This window comes from Chaetodon trifascialis, chromosome 19 (genome assembly GCF_039877785.1).
Source record: "Chaetodon trifascialis isolate fChaTrf1 chromosome 19, fChaTrf1.hap1, whole genome shotgun sequence".
Taxonomy (NCBI): domain Eukaryota; kingdom Metazoa; phylum Chordata; class Actinopteri; order Chaetodontiformes; family Chaetodontidae; genus Chaetodon; species Chaetodon trifascialis.
In genome coordinates this window covers 13,229,515-13,252,997 of record NC_092074.1, presented here as the reverse complement: position 1 = coordinate 13,252,997, position 23,483 = coordinate 13,229,515, and the positions used below count along the sequence as shown (strand labels likewise).

Sequence of the window (23,483 nt, the reverse complement as noted above, 5' to 3'; positions counted from 1 at the left end):
GCTGAACGCACCGTGTCCAAACCAATTCAATGCCACTGATATTCACACAAAGTCACATTTCAGTGGAATTCTGCTGAGCGTTTAGGTAAAAGGACACAGGAAATAAAGAAAACATCAAGCCATTTCGGGGTTTCAAGAGCACTTCAAACCCTTGGATACACTTCCCTTTAAGATGCAAGTTGTGACTGTTTCCGCGTCTTTGTTTAGTGTACCGTCAGAGTTTTCTGTGTGGCAGAAAACATCGAAAATCACCCTAATGCTGAAGCATATTTGGTCACGGTGAAACAGCTCCAACACAGCCAGCGTCCGCTCAGAGATAATCTTATCTAGACGTACTGTATGAGCCGAGATAATCTGTTATCTACACACTCTCAAACCAATCAACGCAGTAGCCTTCTATCTAGACTCGCTCAAAATACTCTTGCAAGATAAAAAATGTGTGAAGACATGCTGAGTTTAGTCCCAGATCGCTTTGTATCTAGCAGGTTTTCGTCAGTATCATCTAGTGGTGAAAAGAAGCCGGGAGTGAAATTAAGTGCTGAACTACGACGACAAATGGGCTCTGATGCAGAGTCAGCAAACTGGTAGAAAGTCTATTAGTCTGAATTCTGGTTTCAAGTTGTCCCGACTGTATGTCCTTGTTTTGGTACCTGTGCTGCTCGTAGCACAAAGCTCTCTCTTTTTGAATGAACTCACTGCAGGAGTGAGGCTCACATGCAATGTTGAGATTCTTGTTCATTCCCAAGTTGTTAGTTGGCGCTGCCCAGCGCCACCTCTGTCTCCCAATTATCCCTCAGTTTACTGGTCCTCTCTCCCAATCAGAAGTCTGCTCCCTTGCTCCCCTGTGGCCCAATAGGAATGGCTAGTGTCGTACAGTGGGCGGGCCCAGGGAGAGCGTTTAACTACTGAAAAGCTGCTTTACTGCTCCCATCTAATAACCTTCATTTGTACTGTACACAGTGTTGCATACACCAGCTCTGAAGTCAGTTCATTTTCAGTTCAAATTATTTCAATGTAGTAAAAATTCTAAAATACAGTCAAACTTACAGATATAACACAAAGGATTAATTCCACCTGCATCATTTGGCTTCTCGAGCTTAATTAACGTCAAACCCACAAACCCAATTAAAATTCCTTCCACTCCCTCCTGCTGTCAATCGTCAAATGTCTCCTCTTCGCAGAGCAAAAAGTGAAGTGAACTGAACATGAACTCACTCGGCCGCTAGTCGAACACACAAGGAATGTGGATGAATATCAACTATACTTACACAGAAAAAAAATAGACAGAATCATAAAAATTCATAAACCTGGTTGATTGGTTTTTACTGCAATATCTTAAGTTACAGTTCCCTGTTCTCTGTAATCACTAGTCATATAAAGTGATCATGTGACACGGCTGCTTTACCATTCATCTGACTGTGAGTAATTTTGTTACATTAAAAAAAAAAAAAATTGTGCCTCCCTATTTCCTGTAGTGCTACTCATTACTGTAAAAATGTTGAAATTACTGTGTTATGTTACTCTCCATAATGAAGTGAAGGAGGGAGCTGTAATTTAACTTTTTTTTAAAAAGGAATGCACCAATACCACTTTTCCACTGCTGACACAGAATCCAAGTACAAAACTTCAGTCAAATTTAGCACTTTTTGACGATTATGATGACAGTAAAAGAATTTGCTTTGTCGTCCGAGTGTTACTGAAGGTCGCTGGTACCTCATGAGGATTGGTTATCAGTGCATCCCTACAGCTTTTATTTATGCAATACATGACAAACACACTACCATCTCTCTTTCTGTAAAACAGTTAAAGAAAAAAAAACACTATTAAAAAATAAAACACGCTACGAATGTTAAGCTAACAAAGTGGTTCTTTTTTGTTCCCTCAGACAGAGAGAGGATATTATTTTTCTTTTTCTTGGTTTTGGAGTGAGGGATTTAGATGCACCGCGGACATAAGAGAGACCGTCTGGGAAGAAATCGGCGACTTCTCTCCGTTCGTCCACCCCTTCTCCTCCTGTTTTTCAGCTCCTCTTCCATTTCTCCTCCTTCTCCTCCTCTTCGGTCAGTCAAGGTTGGTTGTTGTAGGGTGATGTCGTTCAACGTCAACAGAGAAAACAGTCACGATGGGCCCTTCAGCTCTGGGGAAACAGAGGTGGAGGCGATCAGCCCGGGTGGGGAGATGACTGGCACTCAACATTAGTTACTGAAGTATTTGCTTTGTGCTCCACACGCAGACCTCCATCTGTCACTCTGTCATACCTTCCTAAATTTAATATTCCTTTCTCTTCTTTCAGCTTCGCATGTGTGATAAAGGCAGATGGTTTTAGCAGCTTCATGTGTGGGAGTTTTTCTTTCATCTCACTTTTTGTCCTCAGTATAAAACCCACTCTATGCACCGGCACTGTCATTAAAACACTTTCACCATGAATAATAATAATAATAATCCATTACTATTATTATTATTACCTGAGTTCAGTCAATCCTCCTCCTCAGCCAGTTCAGTTTCTTTATGAACCACCACTCTGGTGACAGACATGTCAGGATGTTGCTCTTTGGCCTCCTTAATGGCCTGGGCCAGTGCCTGCAGTACAGAGGGGCAGCCACACAGTGGCAGCACCGAGCACGGCAGGCAGTGGAGGTGGAGGAAGGAGAGGAGGGGGAGGGGAGATGGTGGAGTTAAATGAAAAATTAAATAAGAAGCATAAAGAAAATGACAACAATGCTGGATTTACCATAAATGTGCTATTTTACTTCTTCGGGTTAACTGGGGAACATAAACAGGAAGTAAAATGGCTTAAGGTGGAGCAGGCACATCAGGTGGAAAAAGAAATTATTCAAAAATAAATCCCATTTCCAGCTCCATGTGACACTGCTCATGTGTAAATCCAGCAGATCAGACAAGAAAGGCAACTTAAACAAACCACTGGATGAGGGATCGTGCATAAAGACCCAGACCTGAGCAAAATAAATCCTTTTCTTGGTCAGATATTTGGGATGTTTCGTGGGCGCTTTGCGTGCTGTCGTTTTACTTGCTGTAGACTTCGTGGCATGAGTGAAAGCCACCCATCAGAAAGTGGGTGCAAAGAGCAAAATAAATATGAACCGAGCATCACTTTCAAATATCTGAATAATCTTTATATTTATTTTATCAGGTCATAAAAGAAACTTAGAGGCCAAGGTTTATAAATGTGATCTCCTCAGTGCAGCTGACGTATTCGTCACATCTGGCACACCCAAAAGTACAAATGTGATTTTCTGCGGTCATCTGACGGTCAAAGACAAAGACCGAAAATCAAACTGGGCAGGACGAGCAACAAAATCAGACACAGCGTGGCGAGAACAGAAAAGGTTAAGACGCCATTTTCTACATGGATGAGTAAGTGAAGAGATCTGTAGGGATCAGAGCGGGACTACCACTAACAAGTGACTAATAAATCAAACTGTGCATTCAGACTGCAAGCAACATGATGGACATGTCACCAGATGCCTATTCAGAAAAAAGCTAAATGAAAGCAAGCCGGGGCTGCAGCTTCGTCATTCCCCGGATGACATTTTTCCAAATCAAAAAAACAAAATGTAAAAGGTGCAAAATTTGGATTCACACAACTCAGAACAAAGCGAGCCATCAGCCGAGCTGCTGAGACACATCGTACGGGAAACTGACCTCGTCGTGGTCAATGTCGCAGTCGCCAGTAATGACGATGCGTTTCTCAATCCTCGTCTCCGATAGGCCGCCCTTTAACGTCTGCAACAAAGCACGCAACAACTTCACAATGGATTCGTTATGATGACAATTACCACTGCAACCTCATACACTATGAACAACAACATAAAGTGTGAAATTCGAACAAATGGAATTTTAAAGAGAGCAAATGTGTTTGTGTTCGCACAGAGTCCCATTACATAAGAACAGCAGGGGGTGATGTCACAGTGCATGAGGAGGAGGGTGCGTGTGCTCGTCTGTACCTTGGTGATGTGTGTGGTTGTGGTGGTACACAGAGATTCAGAGGTGATTGTTTGAGCAGTCATCAACACTCCGGGCTCGCCGTCACCATTACCATCCAACTGACAGCAGAGGAGACAAACAGAGATCGTTAGCTCGATGCTACCAGCAGAGCATCCCCGCTGGATGTTTGATGTTTAATATGAACTCTTTTGTCAGCAACTTAGAAAGACATGATTCCCCTGAGGGAGAGGCAATGAATCGCGGCGGCATGCACTGTTGCGAGAAAAGAAGCTTTTCTTTGGGACACAGCATTAACACTAAGAAGCTGATAAAACTGAAATGTTTCACACAAACACAACACAGACGTCGACAAGCGAAAGGACAACATGAACAAAAGCTCCCTGTGTGTCTTGAACGTGCACCTGTGCGGCCTCGTATGTGATGGTCTTGGTTTCCGTATGTACGATGGGCACTTCTTTTGTGGCTATCTCAGTTTTCTGGGCTGCAAACGTGTCTGATATAGTCACCATTTCTGTCTTTACCACAGGTGGCTGGGGAGGGAGGAGAGAGAGAAGTGAGGGGGGGAGAGGAAAGAGGGTTAATGCATTAATCCTGAGACAGTTAGGGGAAACATAAAGAAACATGTTGGTATCTGTGCACTCTGTGACACTTTGCAAAGCCACTCCCAACTCAATCAGTTTATATGCTGCATATTTAATTTTTCTTTAATGTGAATGCTAAATGTGTGCTTAATTAGCAGCAAATTGCATTACAATGTACTGTATTGAAAGGGAAGTGATTCACAGTGGTACACATTGATGTAGAAACACAATATATGCAGCAAATTACCAGCAAAAACATATCAAGAGCTTCCAAACTCATGCGAGTCAACATCACGAAACAACATGACAAACATGACAACCACTACTTCCAGCAGTGCAAAAGCAACAGCTACGACGGCGGCACGGCTACAACAATACCTTTGGTGTCGACATGCAACTCAAAGTACGACACGGAAATGAAACATGCATAAAACATGAGCCAATAAAACCAAGCTTTACTCAGAGGACTGCGAGCGCATTGCCGATTGATATGTAAACAGCATGCAAAGATGACATTCAGATGAACGGGTGGCGTTTCCGGAGCGGCTGGCAGTGATGATTTCCACAATACTGTTGCCATAGTGACTGCGGCAAGCCAATTAATAGAGAGAAGAGCATCACTGCCAAACGCAGGGAAGACACACAAGCACGCAAACACACACACGCATGCACCGAAAGGTGAAGAGCAACAAGCAAATGTACACCTAAAAGCATCATGCAGTTCCCACTCAGGCCCCATTTACTTCACAACACTACAACACAACACAGAGCAGGAGGCAGCAACACACCGCACTATGTGAGGCAGGAGTGAACTAGGCATGTCGATAATGGTATGAAGAATGAGGACAGTAGACAACGCAGAACTTATGGCGAAAATCAAAATGAAGACTGAAAGGAATTATGTAAGAGGATGGTAACTTGATACCAACACTGAAACACTGGTGGTGGATTGTATCACTGAAGAACTCTTTAAGGGAGTTTTAACTGTACTTCTGGAGCTCTTATGGGGCAAACATGAGTGAGGATGTACATGGGGCTTAAGTAATCACGCAAGCAGGAAGGAAACCGGCACTGAGGTAAGCAGGAGGGGAAAAAAAGGTGGGTGTTTTCTACAGTTGATGGGAGGGGTCAAAGCCCAGGGAAGCTCCGCAGTCGGCCCAGTGAAGACTTTACCTCAGAGCAACAAATAACCTGCGGCCGTGGTTCTGCTTCGACCAGAGAGGCCTCTCCGTTCATTTTAGGCTCTTCCTCTGCAGAGGGGGGCATCCCGGCCACGCTCTCCTCAGGCAGGGTGAGGCCATTCGGGGCTTCTTCAGGTGTCACCATGGGATCGTCGGTGCTGTCCTCCGTCTCCCTCTCGCCTTCTTTCTCCTCCTCTTTCTTCTTCGTCTCTGCCCCTGCGTTTTCCTTCCTGGGCTCCTCTTCCTCTCGGCTGGTCGCCTCTACAGGCTGACTGACTGCGGCTGGAAGGGAAGGAGCGTCTGGAACCGACGTGTCCTGCTCCGCAGTCTTATCCTCCTCTTTCTTCTGCTGCTCTTCCTCCTCTTCCTTCTCCTCTGGTATTTGTGTGTGAGAAATGGATACTGAGACGTTTGGGTGGTACTCTGCCTCTTCCTCACTCTCGCTCTCAGATGAAACGCTCTCCTGCTTCGCTGCAGTTGCTTCCACCGCTACCGCTACTTCCTGTCCAACTTTCACTTCCTGCTCTCTCGTTTCCTGCTCTGCAGGTGAGCTGATAGTAACTTTGACAAGTCCAGGTTTGGGTGCTTTGGAAACCTCTTGGACGACAACGGTTTCTTCAATTTCAACTTCGGTTGTCTATACACACACGTACATAAACACACACACACGCACACATGTACACGTAGTGCACAGACACACACAGTGAGGTGCACACGCATCCACAACAAACGCATGGGGACAAAAAAAAAAAGCATAACATGATCATTGAACATAAATAAATAAAGAAAACTACCTTAAATGAAAATAAATGAATACACAATAAAAATCAGAAAGATGTTCAACTGTGGACAAAGATGTAAGAAAGTAAGCAGAATAAGTGGGAAGACAGACAAATGAATAGTGAAAAGAGCGGGTGAAGAACAGGAAATCTCAAGCTGGAGGTATGAAGGACACGATGGATGAAAAGCGTCATGAATGGAAGATCTGGATGGATTAACAGAAGGAAGTTAGGACCACCTTTGAAGGTTCTTTGGTATCAGAGATCGTGTTATCAGCAGCGGCGGCTTCCGTTTGGGGCTGACTCACCTGCGTGACAGAGAAGTTACCATGACAATCATCAACCACACACACACCGGCAGGGACATTTTCACGGTTAGCACTTAACAACACCATTGCGATACTGTGACGCTTGTTACCACGGCACGGGGGAAAGGGTTCAATTTGTCACTGATTCTTCATCTTTCAATGTCCCTCTCTGGCCCTGGTGGACTGTCTTTCATGCACAATCATTTCCATACAGCATCAAGATCATTGCTGCAGGCGGCAATAGAGATGGGATGAAAGAGTTGAAAGAGTGGAAAATAAAAAAGCTCTACAAACGATGGATTAAAGAGAATATCCCATCCATGAACAAAGAAGCTCATCTTTACTGAAATAAAAGAAACATGATATTGAAAGCAGCAGTTCCTTTAGGACGGTGACCACATTAGACATTGCATCCCATAATGAATTTAGTTCAAAGTCCAGGCTTAAGGGTTTTTGTGGAAAAAGAGCTTCCAGTTGAACTCATTCTGGCCTTCCTTGGTCGTTCTGAATTGTGATGCAAACTGCTGCTTCAATACTTGCTGCTTTTTGCCTAAAGGAGCTTCTGAAGAGCAGATTTGCATTCAGGTCCACACACACAATTACCATCACAAAGCAAACAGATGACATCCTAACATCCGTGGCATTCACAGCTGTTAGCTGTTTTGAGATTAGATTTACTGTGCCCATCATTCAGGATGAATGGCGCCTGATACATCACAAGGATTACCACCATTCATCCAGCATCCATGGCAGGCATTACAGACGGCTCGCATTGTTTCACTGTGGCTTGTGGACACATCTGGCAAGCATCTTTAAATGACTGAGGCATTACAGGGTGTCAGTTCAGTTTCAAGGTGGCCGACTTGTGGAGAAGATAAACTCTCCACATGAAGTGCCGCATTGGCTACAGCACTGATTTAACACTAAATCAGCAGGTGCTAATTGCAACTGAAAGTGAACTGACTCCTAAATGTTCAGTAGTGGCAGCAGCACCTCAGAGGCAGACAGCGGAGCAGCTGGACTGCAGACAGCAGTGGAAGTAGATGAGCAAGAAGTTACAGCAGCATCTAGTGCTGGTTCGGGAGTGCTGCAGGCAGACGCTGCAGCCAAACAAAAGCCAGCGCCAGAGTGTCTACTGAACAGTACAGAAGCTATCTCCTCTTCAAGGCTCTACAGCAACAGGCAGACACACAGAGGAGACAGAGAAAAGAAATCCCTCAAAGCACAGAAAAACAAACCCAAATACAGAGGGAGCATCTCCACCTCTTGTAATGATCACATCAACCAGAGCAGAGTGAAACCGGATTGTTAAGGAGATCAGAAAACAGCATCGTAGCGCAAATGAAAGCCTTCTGCTGCAGGGAAATGGAAACGATGGAAAGACGGGATGCGAGTCCAGCTGAAAAGGGATAAAGAATGAGAGCAGGGCAGCAGTGACAGTTGGGTCAGTTTTGTCGGAAGAATTCCCACAGAAGGAGAAAAACCCGTCTAATCCACCAAGTGATGAGTGAGCTATAAACAGCAGGACACGAAAACCCGACCATGGCAGAAGCATCACATGAAAACACCCTTTTATGCAAGAGGAGGAGAGGAGAGACAATGTTTACTAGTGACAGTGTTTGCAAATAAAATGCTCTGTGATTCAACCTTCTTTTCTCAAGCTGCGGACACAGAAACATCCAGACAGACGTACCACTTGATGCTGTTGAATACGTATCGTTGTAGCGGGAGAGGAGGTGAGGCGTTTCTCCCACTGGTTGGGCTGAGGAGGAGAGGGAGGTGGCGCCTCCATAAAGGAGCGTTTTAGCTGGCTAATGCTAGCTTGGTGTTTCAGAACCTCTTCTTGGGTCTTATCATGGTCCTAATGAGGGAGGGGAGGGGAGAGGAAAGGAAGGGAAGGAGGGGGGGTAAGGGGGCAAGGGAGGGAGAGTAAATGAGATGAGTATGGATAGATGAAGGAGGATGGGTGGTTGGGAAAAGAGGGGAGAGAGGAGAAAAGAGTGAAGAGAAAGAAAGAGGAGGAGGAGGAAGAATTGATTAGAATGATATAGGGATGATGGAAGGTCAGGGGAATAGGGAAAAGAGGAGGGAGGAAAGGAAGGGGAGAGGGAAGGAGAGAGGGAAGGAGAGAGGGAAGGGGGCAGGGGAAAAATTTGGTTCAACAGGTCACAGGAACATTAGTCTGTCAATCAGGAGGAAGACAAGATGGATGCCATGCCTCAGTGGAGCCTTGATTCTTAATTTGGCTCATTGCCTGTATATTGTTCAGGCGTGTGTGTGTGTGTGTGTGTGTGTGTGCGTCTGGGAGAGGGAATTTGTGTGTTTTTTAACAGGCTGCAGTGAAATATGGCCTCTCCATCTTGTTGAGGATTTTTTCCTTAAACCAGGCCAGGAACAGCAGAACATGGAGCTGATAGTGGTGATCACACTTTCTCCCTCCTTCACTGCATCCACGTGTAACTGTTTGACTTTTTCAGTTTGCTTCACCTCCTCCATCCTTTTCTCTCTCTCTCTCTCTCTGGGTCTTTTTCTTTCTCCAGCTTTCCATCTCAATTCCAGCTTTGTTTTTCTACAAACACCAGCTGGCAATGCATCACTATCAGTCCCATGTTGCATAAAAACAGACATGTTTTAGTACGTTATCAAACCACGCATCGCTCGGCGCCGGCAGCCAATCACCAGAGAACAGGAAGAAAGCTCCTTGTGTGTGTTAGGGAGGTGGGATTAGTCAGGTTAGACGCAGCTGCCTGGCAATAATCAGAGTCTTTGATGAATCGAGGATTAGAAAACAATGTAAGAAGGTCACAAAACAGCAGTCGACATGCACAGAGCATGCATCAAAGTCACGTTCACACGCCGCTGACTCCTTTCACAAAGCAGCCATTGTGTACACTCGGCTTGGGAAATTTCCTGGAGGAGAAAGTCTCTGCTGTACTGATGTGATACACATCAAATAAACATTTAGCATTTCAGAGATTCAACACTGAAAACATCTTAGCTCTCGTCTGGTACACCCACTCTGGTAACAACACATCAGTATGTGGAGGGTTCAGGGAACACGCACGGCCTCCAGCTAACGTGCCTGATGTGCTCAGTTGAAGTAGTAGCTGTGGTTGTTGTTCCTGAAAATTGCTGCTGATCTAATAATTAGCGATTAGAAGGCCTGCTAGTAGTGTAGAAGGCCTTCTAATTAATGTGTTTAAAGCTGCATTCATCTTTTTTTATTGGCCATGTGGGCGCATAAAGCCACAACAAGCCAAAAATGACACATTTGATATATTATGGGGTTGTACAGTTGTTACATTAGCATTATTTGTCACCTGATGAGGGAAATATCTGGCTCCTTATCTTAAAGTTGTTCTCTGCTCTTCGCTAGCTGTCTGCCATTTGGTGCTGGGCAGGTGGCGTTTATCAGAGGGTTTATCAAAGCTTTGTTGCTAAAAAGCTGGAAACGAGCTGAAAGGTCTCCCTGCTCGTGTTCAAAATAGCTGCCATGTGAATTGGGACACTTAGCGCTGAAACCTTTTAATATCAAAACATTTTCATTCATGCTAGAATTACGAAGGAAAAAAACGGAAAAAGCTGGAATTGACTTGATATACAAGCGTCGACACACGTGAACACACGCAGGCATGCACACAGAGCCTGAGAGTGCGAGAGGGCTGCAGTCTTGTACAGTTCTGCATAGAGGAAGTTGTAGTTCTGATGGCGTCAGAGTACACAGAAACATGTAGTTCTTATTTTCAGCCATCAGACGACGCCAGTACCAACCTCCAACATTAAATTACTGTGCCTCACATAAATACTGTCCCCATGCACTCTCATTGGACTCTGTAAGGTAGACATACAGCAAAAAAATGAAATGGAGAAAATTAATTTAAAAAATAATGCATTTAACCCTACAAAATAAAACAAAACCTGGAACAAAAACAATAACTATCAAATGAAATAAATCATTAAATCAATCAAAATCAAAGAAATAAATGGAAGAATGAAAAAAAATTAATGATGAAGGCTGGAGGATGGGTACAAGCACACATTAGACACACCCTGGTATTTCTCAGTGGATGAACTGATGGTGGCACTCATTTCCACATAAACACATAGAAAATTCAAAGCATTCCAAACATCACAACAGCAGCAGACACTTACACCGAAAATCAAACTGTGAAACCAGAAACCACAGCAGAGCAGGTCAAAGTGAGGATCTGGGGTGAAAGTGCCCATCCAGGATCAGTTTCAGATCAGTACAAATGTATGGCTAAATATCAGTTTTCAACATTGATATTCTGATTTTGTACACATTCCAAATCTGTCTGAAAAAACTGACTCTGTATCATCATGCAAGGGCAATTTCACCCCAGAACAGTGAACCAAACCAGCAAACCAGCCGACGTGGGCAGAGCAAACCACTGACAGACCAAATACACCAATCGAATAACCAATAACAGTGTGTGAACCTGAGAGGAGGGAAGCTCGCTGGCTCCGAGCGACTGTTGACGAGGCCAAATCAGGGAGAAAGTAAGCACAGGTTAGGTTTACGGCATGTGTACTCCACCAGACCATAAAACCATCTCCATTTAATACCCCCAAACCATCTTAGCTCTTAGCAAAGCATCATCTGTTATCATCCCTCCATTCTGCTCCCATGAATTTGCAAAGCATGCTGGTAAATGCTGTAGATACCGGCCCTACAGACCTGGGTGGGCGAGGTGTCCGCATCACCAGGGCTTAAGTCCACCTCCTTAACCTTCAGTGTCGCAGACATGGTGATGGCGGTCATGACAAAATGAGGAGGGTGGAGGGGGGGGCACGGAGAAAGAAAAAAGTGAAATGGATGATGGGAAAAGCTGGTTTATTGTCCAGCACTCTTGGCGCCGGGGAGTACTGCTGGTCACGTGACCTTTGCGTCAAACCCAGAGGAGCAGTAACATGAAAGGTCAATAGAGGGAGACAGCAGGCGCTACTGACTGCTCGTCCTGTGTTAGAAAAAAGGCTCACAGTCGGTGTCGAAGTAGATTTTCTATCCTGAAGTACAAATACACTAACTGACGAGTCTACAGTACTGTGTTTAGTAACAGAGTCACATTCACTGTACGTACAGCAAGTGAAGTGCTACGAGGAAGATTATGGAACTATTCTCAGGATGCTATGGTATTCTCTACCAGAGGCCAGCCGTTACTTCAGTAGACTAAAACTTAGTTTCTCTGGCAGTGAGCTGAATATGCCAGCCGACCGGTGGTCTGATCACACACCACAGCTTCACCCGATCAAGAAAACGCCAAAATGCTACCACAAAACTGCCATTACAATTTGACTTAACACAAAGGGAACAAGGGACAGGGGGTTGAGGAGAGAGTCCTGAGCATTAGGGATCAGGGGAAGCGTAACACTGTTAACTCTTAACATTCATTAGCAATTATATACAAACCAACACTACGCTACAGGGCTGACGAGGTTATCGGATCTATCCTGGGTGTCTATCTGTATGTACAACATTTAGTCGACAGCTTAAAACAATATCTTGTTGGTTAAAGGTGCAGTAGACAACATCATTTCATCATAACTCTGGTTGAATCCTTAGGGGCTCAGACGAGTGATACCAGGCAGCAGAGAAACAGGCGGAGGGGTTCGCATTGCCTACTGCAGCTTTAAGTGCTTATTTATTTGCAACTTATGTCATTATGTCACACCATTTGATGAGTGTGACATTAATCTGCTGAGCGTTAAACACACAGCGACTGCACAGTGGAGACCTCCTTTTGAGGACGACAACTAATAATGACTCATTTAAACTCTCTGTACAGTATTTAAATCTCTTAATATACTTATTTTTTCTCTATATTAGCAATAAAGATAATCTCTTGTGACTTAACACTTCGTTTAATCTTACTTATTCTTATCTTTGCTCATTATTATAAACAAAACAGAGGGGTTGGCGGGGTGCAGGCGTGGTCAGAAAAAAAGAAAATATTAGGTAAAGGAGGTGGCGGTGATGGGAGTGAATGCACAGACATTCAGTTCAATCATTCAAACACAGAGGAGGTCAGGTAGTGGGGGAGGGTGTGTATGGTGTGCTGTAATCACGCAGCGGGGTCGCACATCTCTTGCGTCCAGGTAGCACTTGTGTGAGCATGGTGCCTGATGCGTGGAGGCGTGTGCGCAGGTGTGGGAGGAGAAGCCGCTTTGTTAAAACCAGAGCTTAACTGACCCTCGGAGTAACCGTTTGGTGTTTCACTGACAAACACTGGCAACAACGCCAACTTCCGTTGGCTGGAGACCACGTTCTCTAGGTAACACAGGGTCAGGCCGAGGGGTGTGGCTAAAATCAGGGCGAAGACCAAGGACTGGCTCGCTGTCAGCATCACAACCAACAGGAAGACCACTAACAGGCAGGGCAGGAACAGAGGGGAAGGGTTCAGGAGGTAGCGATGCATGGATAGAGTTAGGTTAGAAGAAGAGAAGGAGGACAGGATGGAGGAGGGAGGTGGGACAGAAAAAAAATAAGACGGCAGAGAAGAGAGAGGGGGGAGGGAGGAGACAACTGAAGAACAGGTAAGAGAGGAGATGGAGGGCAGATGGAGTTGTGTCGGGTGCCAAAGAACAGCAGGAACCAAACGAATGCATTTAGTAGGCAGATCTCTGGTAATAAATGCCACTAAATGAGCCCATTTTAATGCCAAAAGGTGAAGAATGTGACGTAGCCTGGGTCCAGTCATACTGGACAGCATACATCTGGGGGCACTGACAGCGAACATCTTTAATTTCCCTGCTGACTTGAACTTGGCCACAGTGGGAGTGAAAAAGCTCAGCTTCCTTGTTAATCTTGGAAACAGCTTCGTGGGCAGACACCTGGTTGCATTCTTTCCCAAAAGGGAAAGAAAACACAGGACCAATGAAACACATTTAACCACACCCCTCAGAGAGAGCCAGCTCCACCCATATGTTACTCCAGCTGTCGCTCTGGTTTCAGCCCGGCAGCCCTCCTCAACTCCCAAAAGCTCTGGACTGTATGTTTGGGGGCTTGTGATTGGGCGGGAGGCTGGAGGGGTTTGTGTGAGGCGTTCAAGATCGGCCAGCTGCTGATCAGAGAGAAGACAGGGGGTGTTTGAGGGGAGGGTCCACAGTGTGTGCGAGGCGGTGGCGTTGTCGATAATGTCATCGTCTTCAGAAATGTCTGAAAGGCCGTGTTCGTGCTCGGAGATGGAGTCAAGGGAAGGGGGGATGGAGGAGAGCGAGGATGATGAGGAGAAAGAGAGAGGAAACATGAAGATTGACTGATGGAAGTGCATGAGAGAACACACACACACAAATCGGAAGAGAGGAAGAGGGAAAAGGAGGCGAAGGCCACAGAGAGACAGAGGAGAAAATAATGAAGTAGAGAGAGAGAGAAAGAAGAAAGGAGAGACCACACACACACACACACACACACACACACACACACACACATACACAAAGCAAGCAGTGAAAAACAAGTTAAACAGAAAACCAAAGCAACCGAAGCAATGTGCATTAAAAACCATCATTTCATTTTTCATTTTTATGAAATGATGATGAAAACGTGAGCGTGCAAGGGGGGAGTGACGAAAGCGAAGAGGGAAGGGAAGCGTGTGGGGGAAAAAAGAGAGAGGGAAAGAGACACAACATTAGTCAATGAACAACACACCAAAAATAGGTTAAAAGTGAACATCGCAGGGTTGTGCAGAGTACAGTTGCGAGCAGAAACAGTGTCGACAGGGTGCCACCACTGAACGAAGGCTGAGACAGAGGTCAGTTCCACAGGGCCGGGGCGTGAGTAAGGGTGAGGCGGAGAAGAGGGAGAGTGAGGAGAGGGTGGTGGGAGCAGGAGGCATGCGTAACACACAGCAATCCTCTATATATACAGTGCACTCCGGTGCTAAGCACAGACGGGCGCAGTGGACTTCAGATCCTCGCTACGGTACAGGACGCTCAGCGAAGTCGAGCTAGAGGATGTCATCACGTCGACCTATTATAGCTGCTCTGAAGGCTAGCTGTAGCTGCAAATGTTAAAAATCCAAAAACCATCACGTTTGTCAGGTAAATGAAGACGTCCTGTTGGTATGTGTGCCTCTCTCACACACACACATATTCAAAGCTTAAAGCTAAGCATCTAAATGATCCTGTGGAAATAGAAACGATATTAGCATCGGACAATTATCGTCTACTATCTATAGGTAGTAGCCTCAGTAGTAACTAGATAAAAGCAGTGTCACCCTCTCCATGCATGATTCCACTGTATATATACAGATATACAGTCCTGTGAGTCGCCCACAGAATTCCTCGTGTTTACCTCCTGTTACAATATATCCCAACCCAGGATAAATGCATGTTGTTACAATGTTAGAATTATACAATGTCAATGCCAAAAAAACGTCACAGCTAGAAACATTATGTCTCTCTCTTTGATCCACAAACATGTAAACAGTGAAGACACAAAAAGACTTGCTGTCTAATCTTGTCTGAATCTGAATCTTATATTGTTTCTTTTCCTTGCATGTATCCACACGTGACGAAAACATGATACACACACACCTTAGAGTCGGAGTGGAGCTCGCGTCCGTTCTCAGCCATGTCCCTGCCCGCCTCAGTTATGCTGATCACTGGTGCTAAGGAAGGTGGAGAGCACAAAATAAAATTATTAATGAACTCGATTAAAAATGCACATGACTTTCTACTACAATTTAACACACAGTAAAGACTGTCTGATAGCTACAGGGTGCACACATTCAGTTTAAGATCTATGATTTGCTTTTCTCGAGAGACATAAAACACTTTCTGCACATGAAGGTCAGAGCTGACTCTCACTCCATCCCATACAAGGGCAAACTAAATCGATTGCTTTCCTTTATTGAATACTTTGCAGTTACTGTGACCTCTACTTGAGGCCGGACAGGATGCAAGTACTGTAGCTCTTATTGTCAGTTTCACACACTGCGCTTTGGTCTTGTAGCAAAGCGGAAAAAAGGTAGTAACAATTTAGCAAGAACATTGACCTGCAGTGGAACAATGTGTCCAGCAGGGGACAATGTAAGACAGCAGAGGACCCCGACACATGTGAAACAGAAGTGCATGGCTGCATGAAGTGGGATCTGTAAGCCACATCCTGAAAAGCCCAGAAAAACGGAGAGTGCCACTGGCCAAAGACAATAAAATATGTACTTAATTATTGGTTATGTAAAAGATATTAGCTCAAGTTGAATTATCGAATGTGATCACCGCTCAGTTATGTCTGAATTCTGTGCGGCCCAGAATGAAAGGACAGGAGGATTTGGTGAGGCCTGCTTTGGTTTTCCACTCTGTCGGAGTGACATGAGAGTGAGTGGATTTACACGCTGGATTTCACGAGGGTCCCTTTTTCTTTTAGACACACATAACACGTGTACACGTCTTTCCATCTCTTTCTTTCTCCTCCTCTGTCTCTCGCTGTGTGACAGGAAACATATGCTGCAGCTATTTCCTGTATCTGGTCAGACACTAGCATTTGACATCCAAACACACACACACACACACACACTCACACAACCCCATATAAACCCTCCGTGACCCCGCTTCCATCTGCCCATCATTCCTTCCACTCCTCTGTTCTCATCTATCTATTCATTATCGTTTAGAGAGAATCACACGAGTGGCGGTGCGTTACCTCCATCCAGACTGCGGCTGATACGTTTGGATGAGGTGCGTTCAAATTTGGGTGCGGGTCGGTCTATGAGGGAGCTGGCCATGCGGCTCTGGGCCTGGGTTCGCCCGCTGTAACGGAACTTAGAGCCCAGAGTCAAGAAGCGGGCCTTGGTGGTGGGAGGCTCTGGTGCGTTTAACCTAGAGATATGAGATAGAGGGAGGGAGAGAGAGACAGATGGGGACATGGGGGAGAGAAACATGAATTTCAAAACTTCTTCTGAGGGGTTCAAAATGTAACAGTCGCAACAACATGTGCATGTGCAGGGGGGGCAAAAATGTTTCCAGCTCTTCCCTCAACAGGATATTAAAGCTTACTCGCGCTTATTCTCTTACACACACAGATATACAAACATGCAAGGATGGGCACCTGGCTCATCTTTGTGTGTGTGTGTGCGTGTGTGTGTATACTCATCGCCCCGGGCATCAGACTGGTTAAACAGCCACAAGATACATACTCTCGACTTATTGTCTGGGAAGAGAGCCAGCTTTGTGTCGAGCACGATGAAGCACACATCTCTTTATTGAACGTTACCTAACAAGCTGTTACGATTTCCCTAAAGTCCGACTGGATAATCTCTGAAATCCGTGTGCACACACGGTACGCGTTTGCTTCATGGTGTGTGTTTGAGCGTGCACGCTTCTACCTGAAGAAGCTGTGATTCTCCACACAGACTTTCCACAGCCTTTTGGCAGATCGATGATTCTGGAGTTTGAATCCCACCGTGCTCTCAAACTGCTCCGTCTATCAAAGAAACAGCAGAGCAACAGAAATGATGACTTTTTATCCACCACAGAAGAAAAGAATGTTGGTTATGATTGCATTATTATCGCTTTATTTTGCATACCTCTCCTGGTCTGATCTTAATGTAAAAGTTGTTCCTCTTGTATGAAATCTTGAGGATTTTGGGCCAAGCAAAACGATTTATCCGGAGTCTGTCTTTGTAAACCAGCAGTCCGTTGGCACACACACCCAGCATGATGTCCACACCCTCAGAATCCTGCGATAGTTACATCCAAACATACACAACATACACGTTATCATCGCTGACCTCTGTGAAACATCTATGTGCGCTGCCTGTTGGCGTAAATCAGATCATACTGTACATCCATTGATTTCTAAAGTAGCCTGCTAAAGGTCAACAGAAACTCAATTACCACACACACAAACACTGACGGTCAGTCCAACTCTAACAGGGTTAGCTGACAGGCTAACTCACTAACAAAGCTTTTAAGTCCAAGGCCATCTGGTAATGTAAGGGGTGGTATTGATTAAAGCAGTAAATTAACAGGAAAAATCTGTTGGACTAATGGAGAATGCAATATATTGATAATGGACAGTTTTACTGGGACACAAACATGTCACATGGCCTTGCCATGCTATCAGCTGGTCATCGATCTCTGCGCTCTGAGCAGAGGCACATCTGATTCTGGCACTTCGGCTTGGAAGTGTAAACTTCAATCTTCAGTGAGTGCAGCTCTGGAAGAGTGTGTCTCAGTTTTGAAAGTCATGCCAAATAGCTGAACACAGAATAAAAGATGGCAGAACTGAAACCGGAGGTTCTGTAGAACTGTGGAGACCTGCAGAATGAAAATGAATCTGTGCAATTTGCTTTATTAATCAACCTGCTGTATTCAGGTGTTTCTGTCCCTGCTGCGGTCTGACTGCTAAATCTCAAATTCAAGCCTCGGCGGATCAAAACAGCCAGTGGACTACAAATTAATGAGAGGACAACTACTGGGAAACAGCTGCTTTTGTTTCTGGTAACACTGCCGACACTTTACACAAATTACCCAATCAAATTCCTAAGTGTAACTTTTGCTCATGCCCAGATTTTGCATTCATTTTGTTATTACTAATAAAAAAATATTCGTATTACTCAATATACCTTTCAGATACTACAGTATCTATGTTGGGTGTATATATTATTTAGTACTTTCTAAGCTTCATTTTGTACAATAGATGCTCATAACGTAGATACTATTCTTGTTACTTATCTACATACTATGCATCTGTTCTGTTGCTTCTGCGTAGGTCATGAAACTTGCAAGACAAATTAATGGCACACGACAGAAATAGATCTGCCCCATGAATTCCCACAACTTTGGTATGTCATAAAAAAAAGATTTTCAGCGTTTTGAAACGCTCTCGCTGCTGCTCTCCTCTTTTCCCCTGCTTCTCTCTTTGTGTTTAAAACAAGTGGAGCATGCCCTTAAAGGGCACTCGCCTCTTTCTCTCTTTCAAGGATCTGTCCCCATCTCCCTCTAACCTTATCTCCGTCCGTCATGTCTTTGTCCTCTCTATATCCTCATCCTCGCTTTCTATTTTCAAACTCTCCGTCTCTCTCATGCCCCCATTTTCTCTGCCCGTCTTGCACAAAGACACACAAACACACTCAGATACACACGGAAACATGCACGCAGTCTGCTGATGACCTGCTATCCCAGTGAGAGAGAGGGGCTGTTCCCATGGCAATGGCCTCCCTGAGTGTTTGTACAGCTGACACACATGCACGCACACACACAGATACAGTGACACAAACATGCAGACACACTCTTTCCACATCAAAGAAACCGTGCTAATCCCCTGATGTCAGCAACGATGGAGAGGAGAGGAGAGAAAAGAAGAATTCATTCATTTACTCAGACCTTAGCATGGTGCAGGTCCACCCCGTACATGGACAGTTTCTTGGCATTTTCTAGAAACTGGGTGTCGGCCTGTGCTGGTGTCATTCCCCTAAAAAGAGACACAGAGAAGGCAAACCACGTCAAACACCCTCAGATTAACAGCAGCATGGAGGCATAAATCCATGTTTGAATTATACAATAGATGAAAAAGAGCCAGTACTACAGCTTTTGATGTCAAGAGAAAGATGCATTCAGTAAACTTATCCCTAACCTGTGAGACTTGTGGAGTTCAAGAATCTTCTCCTCCATCTCTTTGTTCTGATTGGGCGCAAAGGTCCGCTGGCTGATGTAGTCCAGAGGTCGAGGCTGGTCGGGTTCATAGTCGCCAAATTCTGCCTGTAAACCAAAAGGCAGCCACTTCATATATACTAATACATAAACAGAGACACGTAAGCAGGCAAAAACTGCCCACCACACACATGCAGTACACATCCACACACACAGCGCGTTCTACCTGCAGCGTGTACGACCCCAGCAGAGCGTGAGTGACAAATGAGCACGGCAGTCGACCCGAAGCCACATCTTCACGGAGCTGCAGACACAACAGGTACCTACAGGGGAAGAGAGCAGGCTGGGTTTTAGTGGAAAACAAGACGACTCACAAAAGAAAAGAAAAAAAAAACAAAGGCCTGTTGTAAGCATGTATTTGAACTGGAAGCGGCTCCATTCTTCATGATAATAATAAAACGATCCCAGTGGCCAAAGTGCCTCTCCTCCTGTGAGGCCAGGGTCAGCTGGTGAGGATTAAATGTCTTTGTTGCTGCTGTGTTTGTTGTATAATTTTCTTAGTAGGCTGGTACACTGGTTTATTGGGATAACCTTATGTCTAATCCTCACCATGACATACCCGAATTCAGTTGCATAACATGGACATTTACAGTTAGTGTATTGTGCGGCGGTAGCGAGGATTTACGGCAGAGTGCGACGCTGTCCTCTGCAGCAAACCCTCATGGAAGAATTCATTATGTGAATGGAGCCTCTGTGTGGATGACTAATTCAGACACCTCAGGGTGCTGGGAAATGTATCATCCCGTGTGCTGAAAAATGTCATTCAAAGTCACTTTAGTGGGACGGACACTTGCTGACATGGAGGCTTAAACCCCCAGTCATCCAGTTACAGGGCTTCTCCTCACCTTGCATGCACCAGGACAGTAGAGTATTCTACCTTGCTAATGTTGGTAATTACAGAATGAAAAATAATCGAAAGTATGTTAAATGAAAGGCAAACTTTCCATTTATACATGAATACACATAAATCCTGTGAAAAACAGGTATGAAACTGCCTTTAATGCGTCTATTGAAACTCAGCAAAACATGAATAATCAATTACTGCTGCCAGCGCAGGTCAGTTGTTGGTACTTGCCCAAGTGAGTGCTGTGTATTTGTGTGTCCTCGATTAGCCCTTAGCTACAGCCCAACCATCAGAGAGGTTGTTCGCTCCATTAGACATACGCTGCAACCTAAATGATGTGTGTTTGGAGCAACCAGTGAGTGTATGTGTGTGTGCATGCATATGTGCAAAAACTAATGAATTAACTGTGTGCACCATGTTTTTTGAGGTTTTCTTTGCTTTTGCTGTTTGCTTTAGACATGCACTTGAGTTTTAAAGCTGCACCAGTCAATATTTCTACATCAACAATGATTATCAGTAATGTGAAGGGGGTCACTTGGAGTAACAATCCCACAGAGAATTATCACCCAAATCTGCAGTTCCCCATAGCTCTACGGAGCCTTTTAGCATCTTTCAGTTCATCGTTTTGGTACACAACTTTAACGTTTCAGTATACTCTCAATGCTCTCATCAACTGTGCTTTTAAAAGCTGTGGTCAGCTGCTTTTAGTGAAAAAAAGCTCAGATAAGCAGATGCTACCAGCCCTGCACCAAAAGCCGCACAAAGCTGGCAACTAGGTGGTGAATGTAGCGCAGCACTTAGCAGCTAAAGAGTCAGTGCAGACCAAAAGCAGAGCTAAAAGAAAGGGACAATGTAGGACATAAATTCGTCAGATGGACAAACACAAGCCCAAATAGCCGCTACTCCATGTCTACTGAATGTGTAAATGTGCAACTGTTTGCTTATAAGCATAAGCATAACAACTTAAAGGACCAGTGTGCAGAATTTAGTGGCTATACCTCACTCTCCCTTTGCAAGCATGCAGGAGAGCTTGTGAAAACTCATGAAAATGCAAAGGGCTCTCTCTAGAGCCAGGGTTTGGTTTGTCCATTTTGGGCTACTGTAGAAGCACGGTACTCCAACATGGTAGCCTGGAAGAGGACCCACTCCCTCTGTAGCTTTAAAGAGCTTACTCTAAGGTAATAACAACACAATATTATACATATATATTAAATTTTTGCAATATTCTTCAAATAGATTCTCCTAAATCTTATACACTGGTCCTTTAAAGAGATGACGATACATCAATGCTGGGCTGTTAAAGAAATCTATTAATGCGGGTTGAAGCAAATCATTGCTACAAGCCCAGTAAGTGTGTGTGTGTGTGTGTGTGTGTGTGTGTGTGTGTACCTGGTAATGTCTTCAGTGAGCAGTGAGGGATCAGGAGGATAGAACTTGACGTTGAATGCAAACTGCCAGTTGTTACCTGCAGAAAGAGAGCGATTTACGGCACAGTGACATTAGATTATGTATAATAAGTAAAGGAGGATGCATTACACATATAAACATGATGAATACTAGAAAAACAAAAAGGGGAGCCTCTTTGATTTGTGTACCAGCATTTCAATGCAGTTAGCTTGCATTTCTATGCAATTCCATCCATCCCTTTGCCGATCTCACCCATCTGTCTAATGCAGAACAGCTTTTAGACTGTGCTAAGCCTGGTGCATCACGCATGCATGCACACACGCACACACAAGTATGAAACAGATCTAGTATTGCATAACCTGATTTTAGCTTCACCAAATGCCAAACTGGAATGTTTATGGTCATCAAGACATCACATTTGCTATTCCCATTCCCTCAGGAGGTCATATCGCCTGCCACCTCCTCCATCTCCACCCTTTCTGTATTGTCAGGCTCTGCACTACACACACATGTAGGCATTCGTGAGCATGCAGACACACATATACACGTACACACACGTGTGCACACACTTAATAGAAGATGGAGATCACATCATCTGGAAAATTCCATCCGGGAAAAGCTGACATCACATCGAGACCATTTCCTCCAAGGTCATACACACATCCAAGTATACACACACATGCGCACACGGGAACGAATCCTCACATACAGAAACACACACACACACACACACGCACGTGCAGAGGCAGAGCCTTCGCAGCTGCATCCCAGAGGAGCAGGAAGAAGGGTGGACACTGACACTCTCTCACTGCATCAAAAAGATGCAACACATGGGGCGAACCCAAGGTGAAATATCTCTTTTCCACTGCGTTGTTTCCAAGCTTTTGTTTGCGTGTGGATGTGTGTTGATATGTCTGAGGGTGGGATTAAGTTTGTATGTCTTGTCAGCAGCACTAAGTGCTTTGGGAGTCTCTGGTGACCATTTCGTCTTTCCACGCGATCACGTGCTGCCCATCAATCCGCCCCATGATGCACAGAATAAACACATTCTGACAGGTATACGCATCCTCTCCCTCACCTCCCTGCACCCTTCCTGGCAACAATTCCTCACTTCTCCTCCACTCCCTTCATATTAGCACATTCTCTTTACCTCCCACCAAACCTTTTTGGGTGATTTTGTCTACATAACATAAAAAAAGCACATGTTTTAGTAAATATTTGATTGGGAGGAATGTAGGAATTTGATGATAAATTCTAAAATATACTTGCCCTTATGATCCTTTCACTTAAGCATAGGCTAAACAGGGTTGTTCCACATTCAATTGACTGCAAATGTACAGCATGGTGAGACACCCAGCACTATAAAGGTTAGTGTGGTTGTGGAAGAGATAACGTGTGGCTGCAGTTAAACATTAGCAGAGACCACACACACTGGAGAGGTCTACTGACTGGACTAAGTCCAGACTCTTCAGCCTTTCTGTTCAGCTTCCAGCGACATTCAGCTTAGAGCGAAATCTTGTTCTCATTAAGTGAAATCAAAGAAGGAGCTCGCTTATGTGGATCAGAGTTTTACTTTCAGTGATGCTCAATTTGGTCTTGGCGACTGACGCTTTTTGTGCTATTTGTTAGATTGGATTTGACTGCAGAAAGCTACAATTTTTGGGAATTTATTTTAATTTTTATCATCTCTCTTTCACTTTAAGCTTCTCTGGTTAAAATTCCTCCTCTCATTTTTTTCTATCACT

General features: G+C 44.6%; 1 protein-coding gene across 18 annotated transcripts in view; it reads right to left on the bottom strand.

The window, feature by feature from the left end:
* The window catches only part of epb41l2 (erythrocyte membrane protein band 4.1 like 2), a 46,324-nt gene continuing 22,841 nt past the window's right edge, over window positions 1–23,483 (bottom strand). For 2 of the 18 annotated variants that reach the window (XM_070987547.1, XM_070987548.1), the window contains 19 exons: window positions 21,721–21,796; window positions 19,654–19,750; window positions 19,411–19,535; window positions 19,161–19,248; window positions 17,360–17,512; window positions 17,159–17,256; window positions 16,477–16,652; window positions 15,369–15,442; window positions 11,515–11,565; window positions 11,276–11,308; window positions 8,509–8,676; window positions 7,809–7,985; window positions 6,747–6,815; window positions 5,721–6,365; window positions 4,368–4,496; window positions 3,966–4,064; window positions 3,664–3,744; window positions 2,466–2,580; window positions 1–2,137 (listed from right to left, as the gene is read on the bottom strand). In XM_070987547.1, the coding sequence (XP_070843648.1) occupies window positions 2,476–2,580; window positions 3,664–3,744; window positions 3,966–4,064; window positions 4,368–4,496; window positions 5,721–6,365; window positions 6,747–6,815; window positions 7,809–7,985; window positions 8,509–8,676; window positions 11,276–11,308; window positions 11,515–11,565; window positions 15,369–15,442; window positions 16,477–16,652; window positions 17,159–17,256; window positions 17,360–17,512; window positions 19,161–19,248; window positions 19,411–19,535; window positions 19,654–19,750; window positions 21,721–21,796 (2,444 nt within the window). In that variant the 3' untranslated portion in view covers window positions 1–2,137; window positions 2,466–2,475. Of the gene's footprint in view, window positions 2,138–2,465; window positions 2,581–3,663; window positions 3,745–3,965; window positions 4,065–4,367; window positions 4,497–5,720; window positions 6,366–6,746; window positions 6,816–7,808; window positions 7,986–8,508; window positions 8,677–10,586; window positions 10,647–11,275; window positions 11,309–11,514; window positions 14,093–15,368; window positions 15,443–16,476; window positions 16,653–17,158; window positions 17,257–17,359; window positions 17,513–19,160; window positions 19,249–19,410; window positions 19,536–19,653; window positions 19,751–21,720; window positions 21,797–23,483 lie in introns of all 18 variants that reach the window. The other 16 variants (XM_070987562.1, XM_070987563.1, XM_070987550.1 and 13 more) reach the window with 15 other exon arrangements.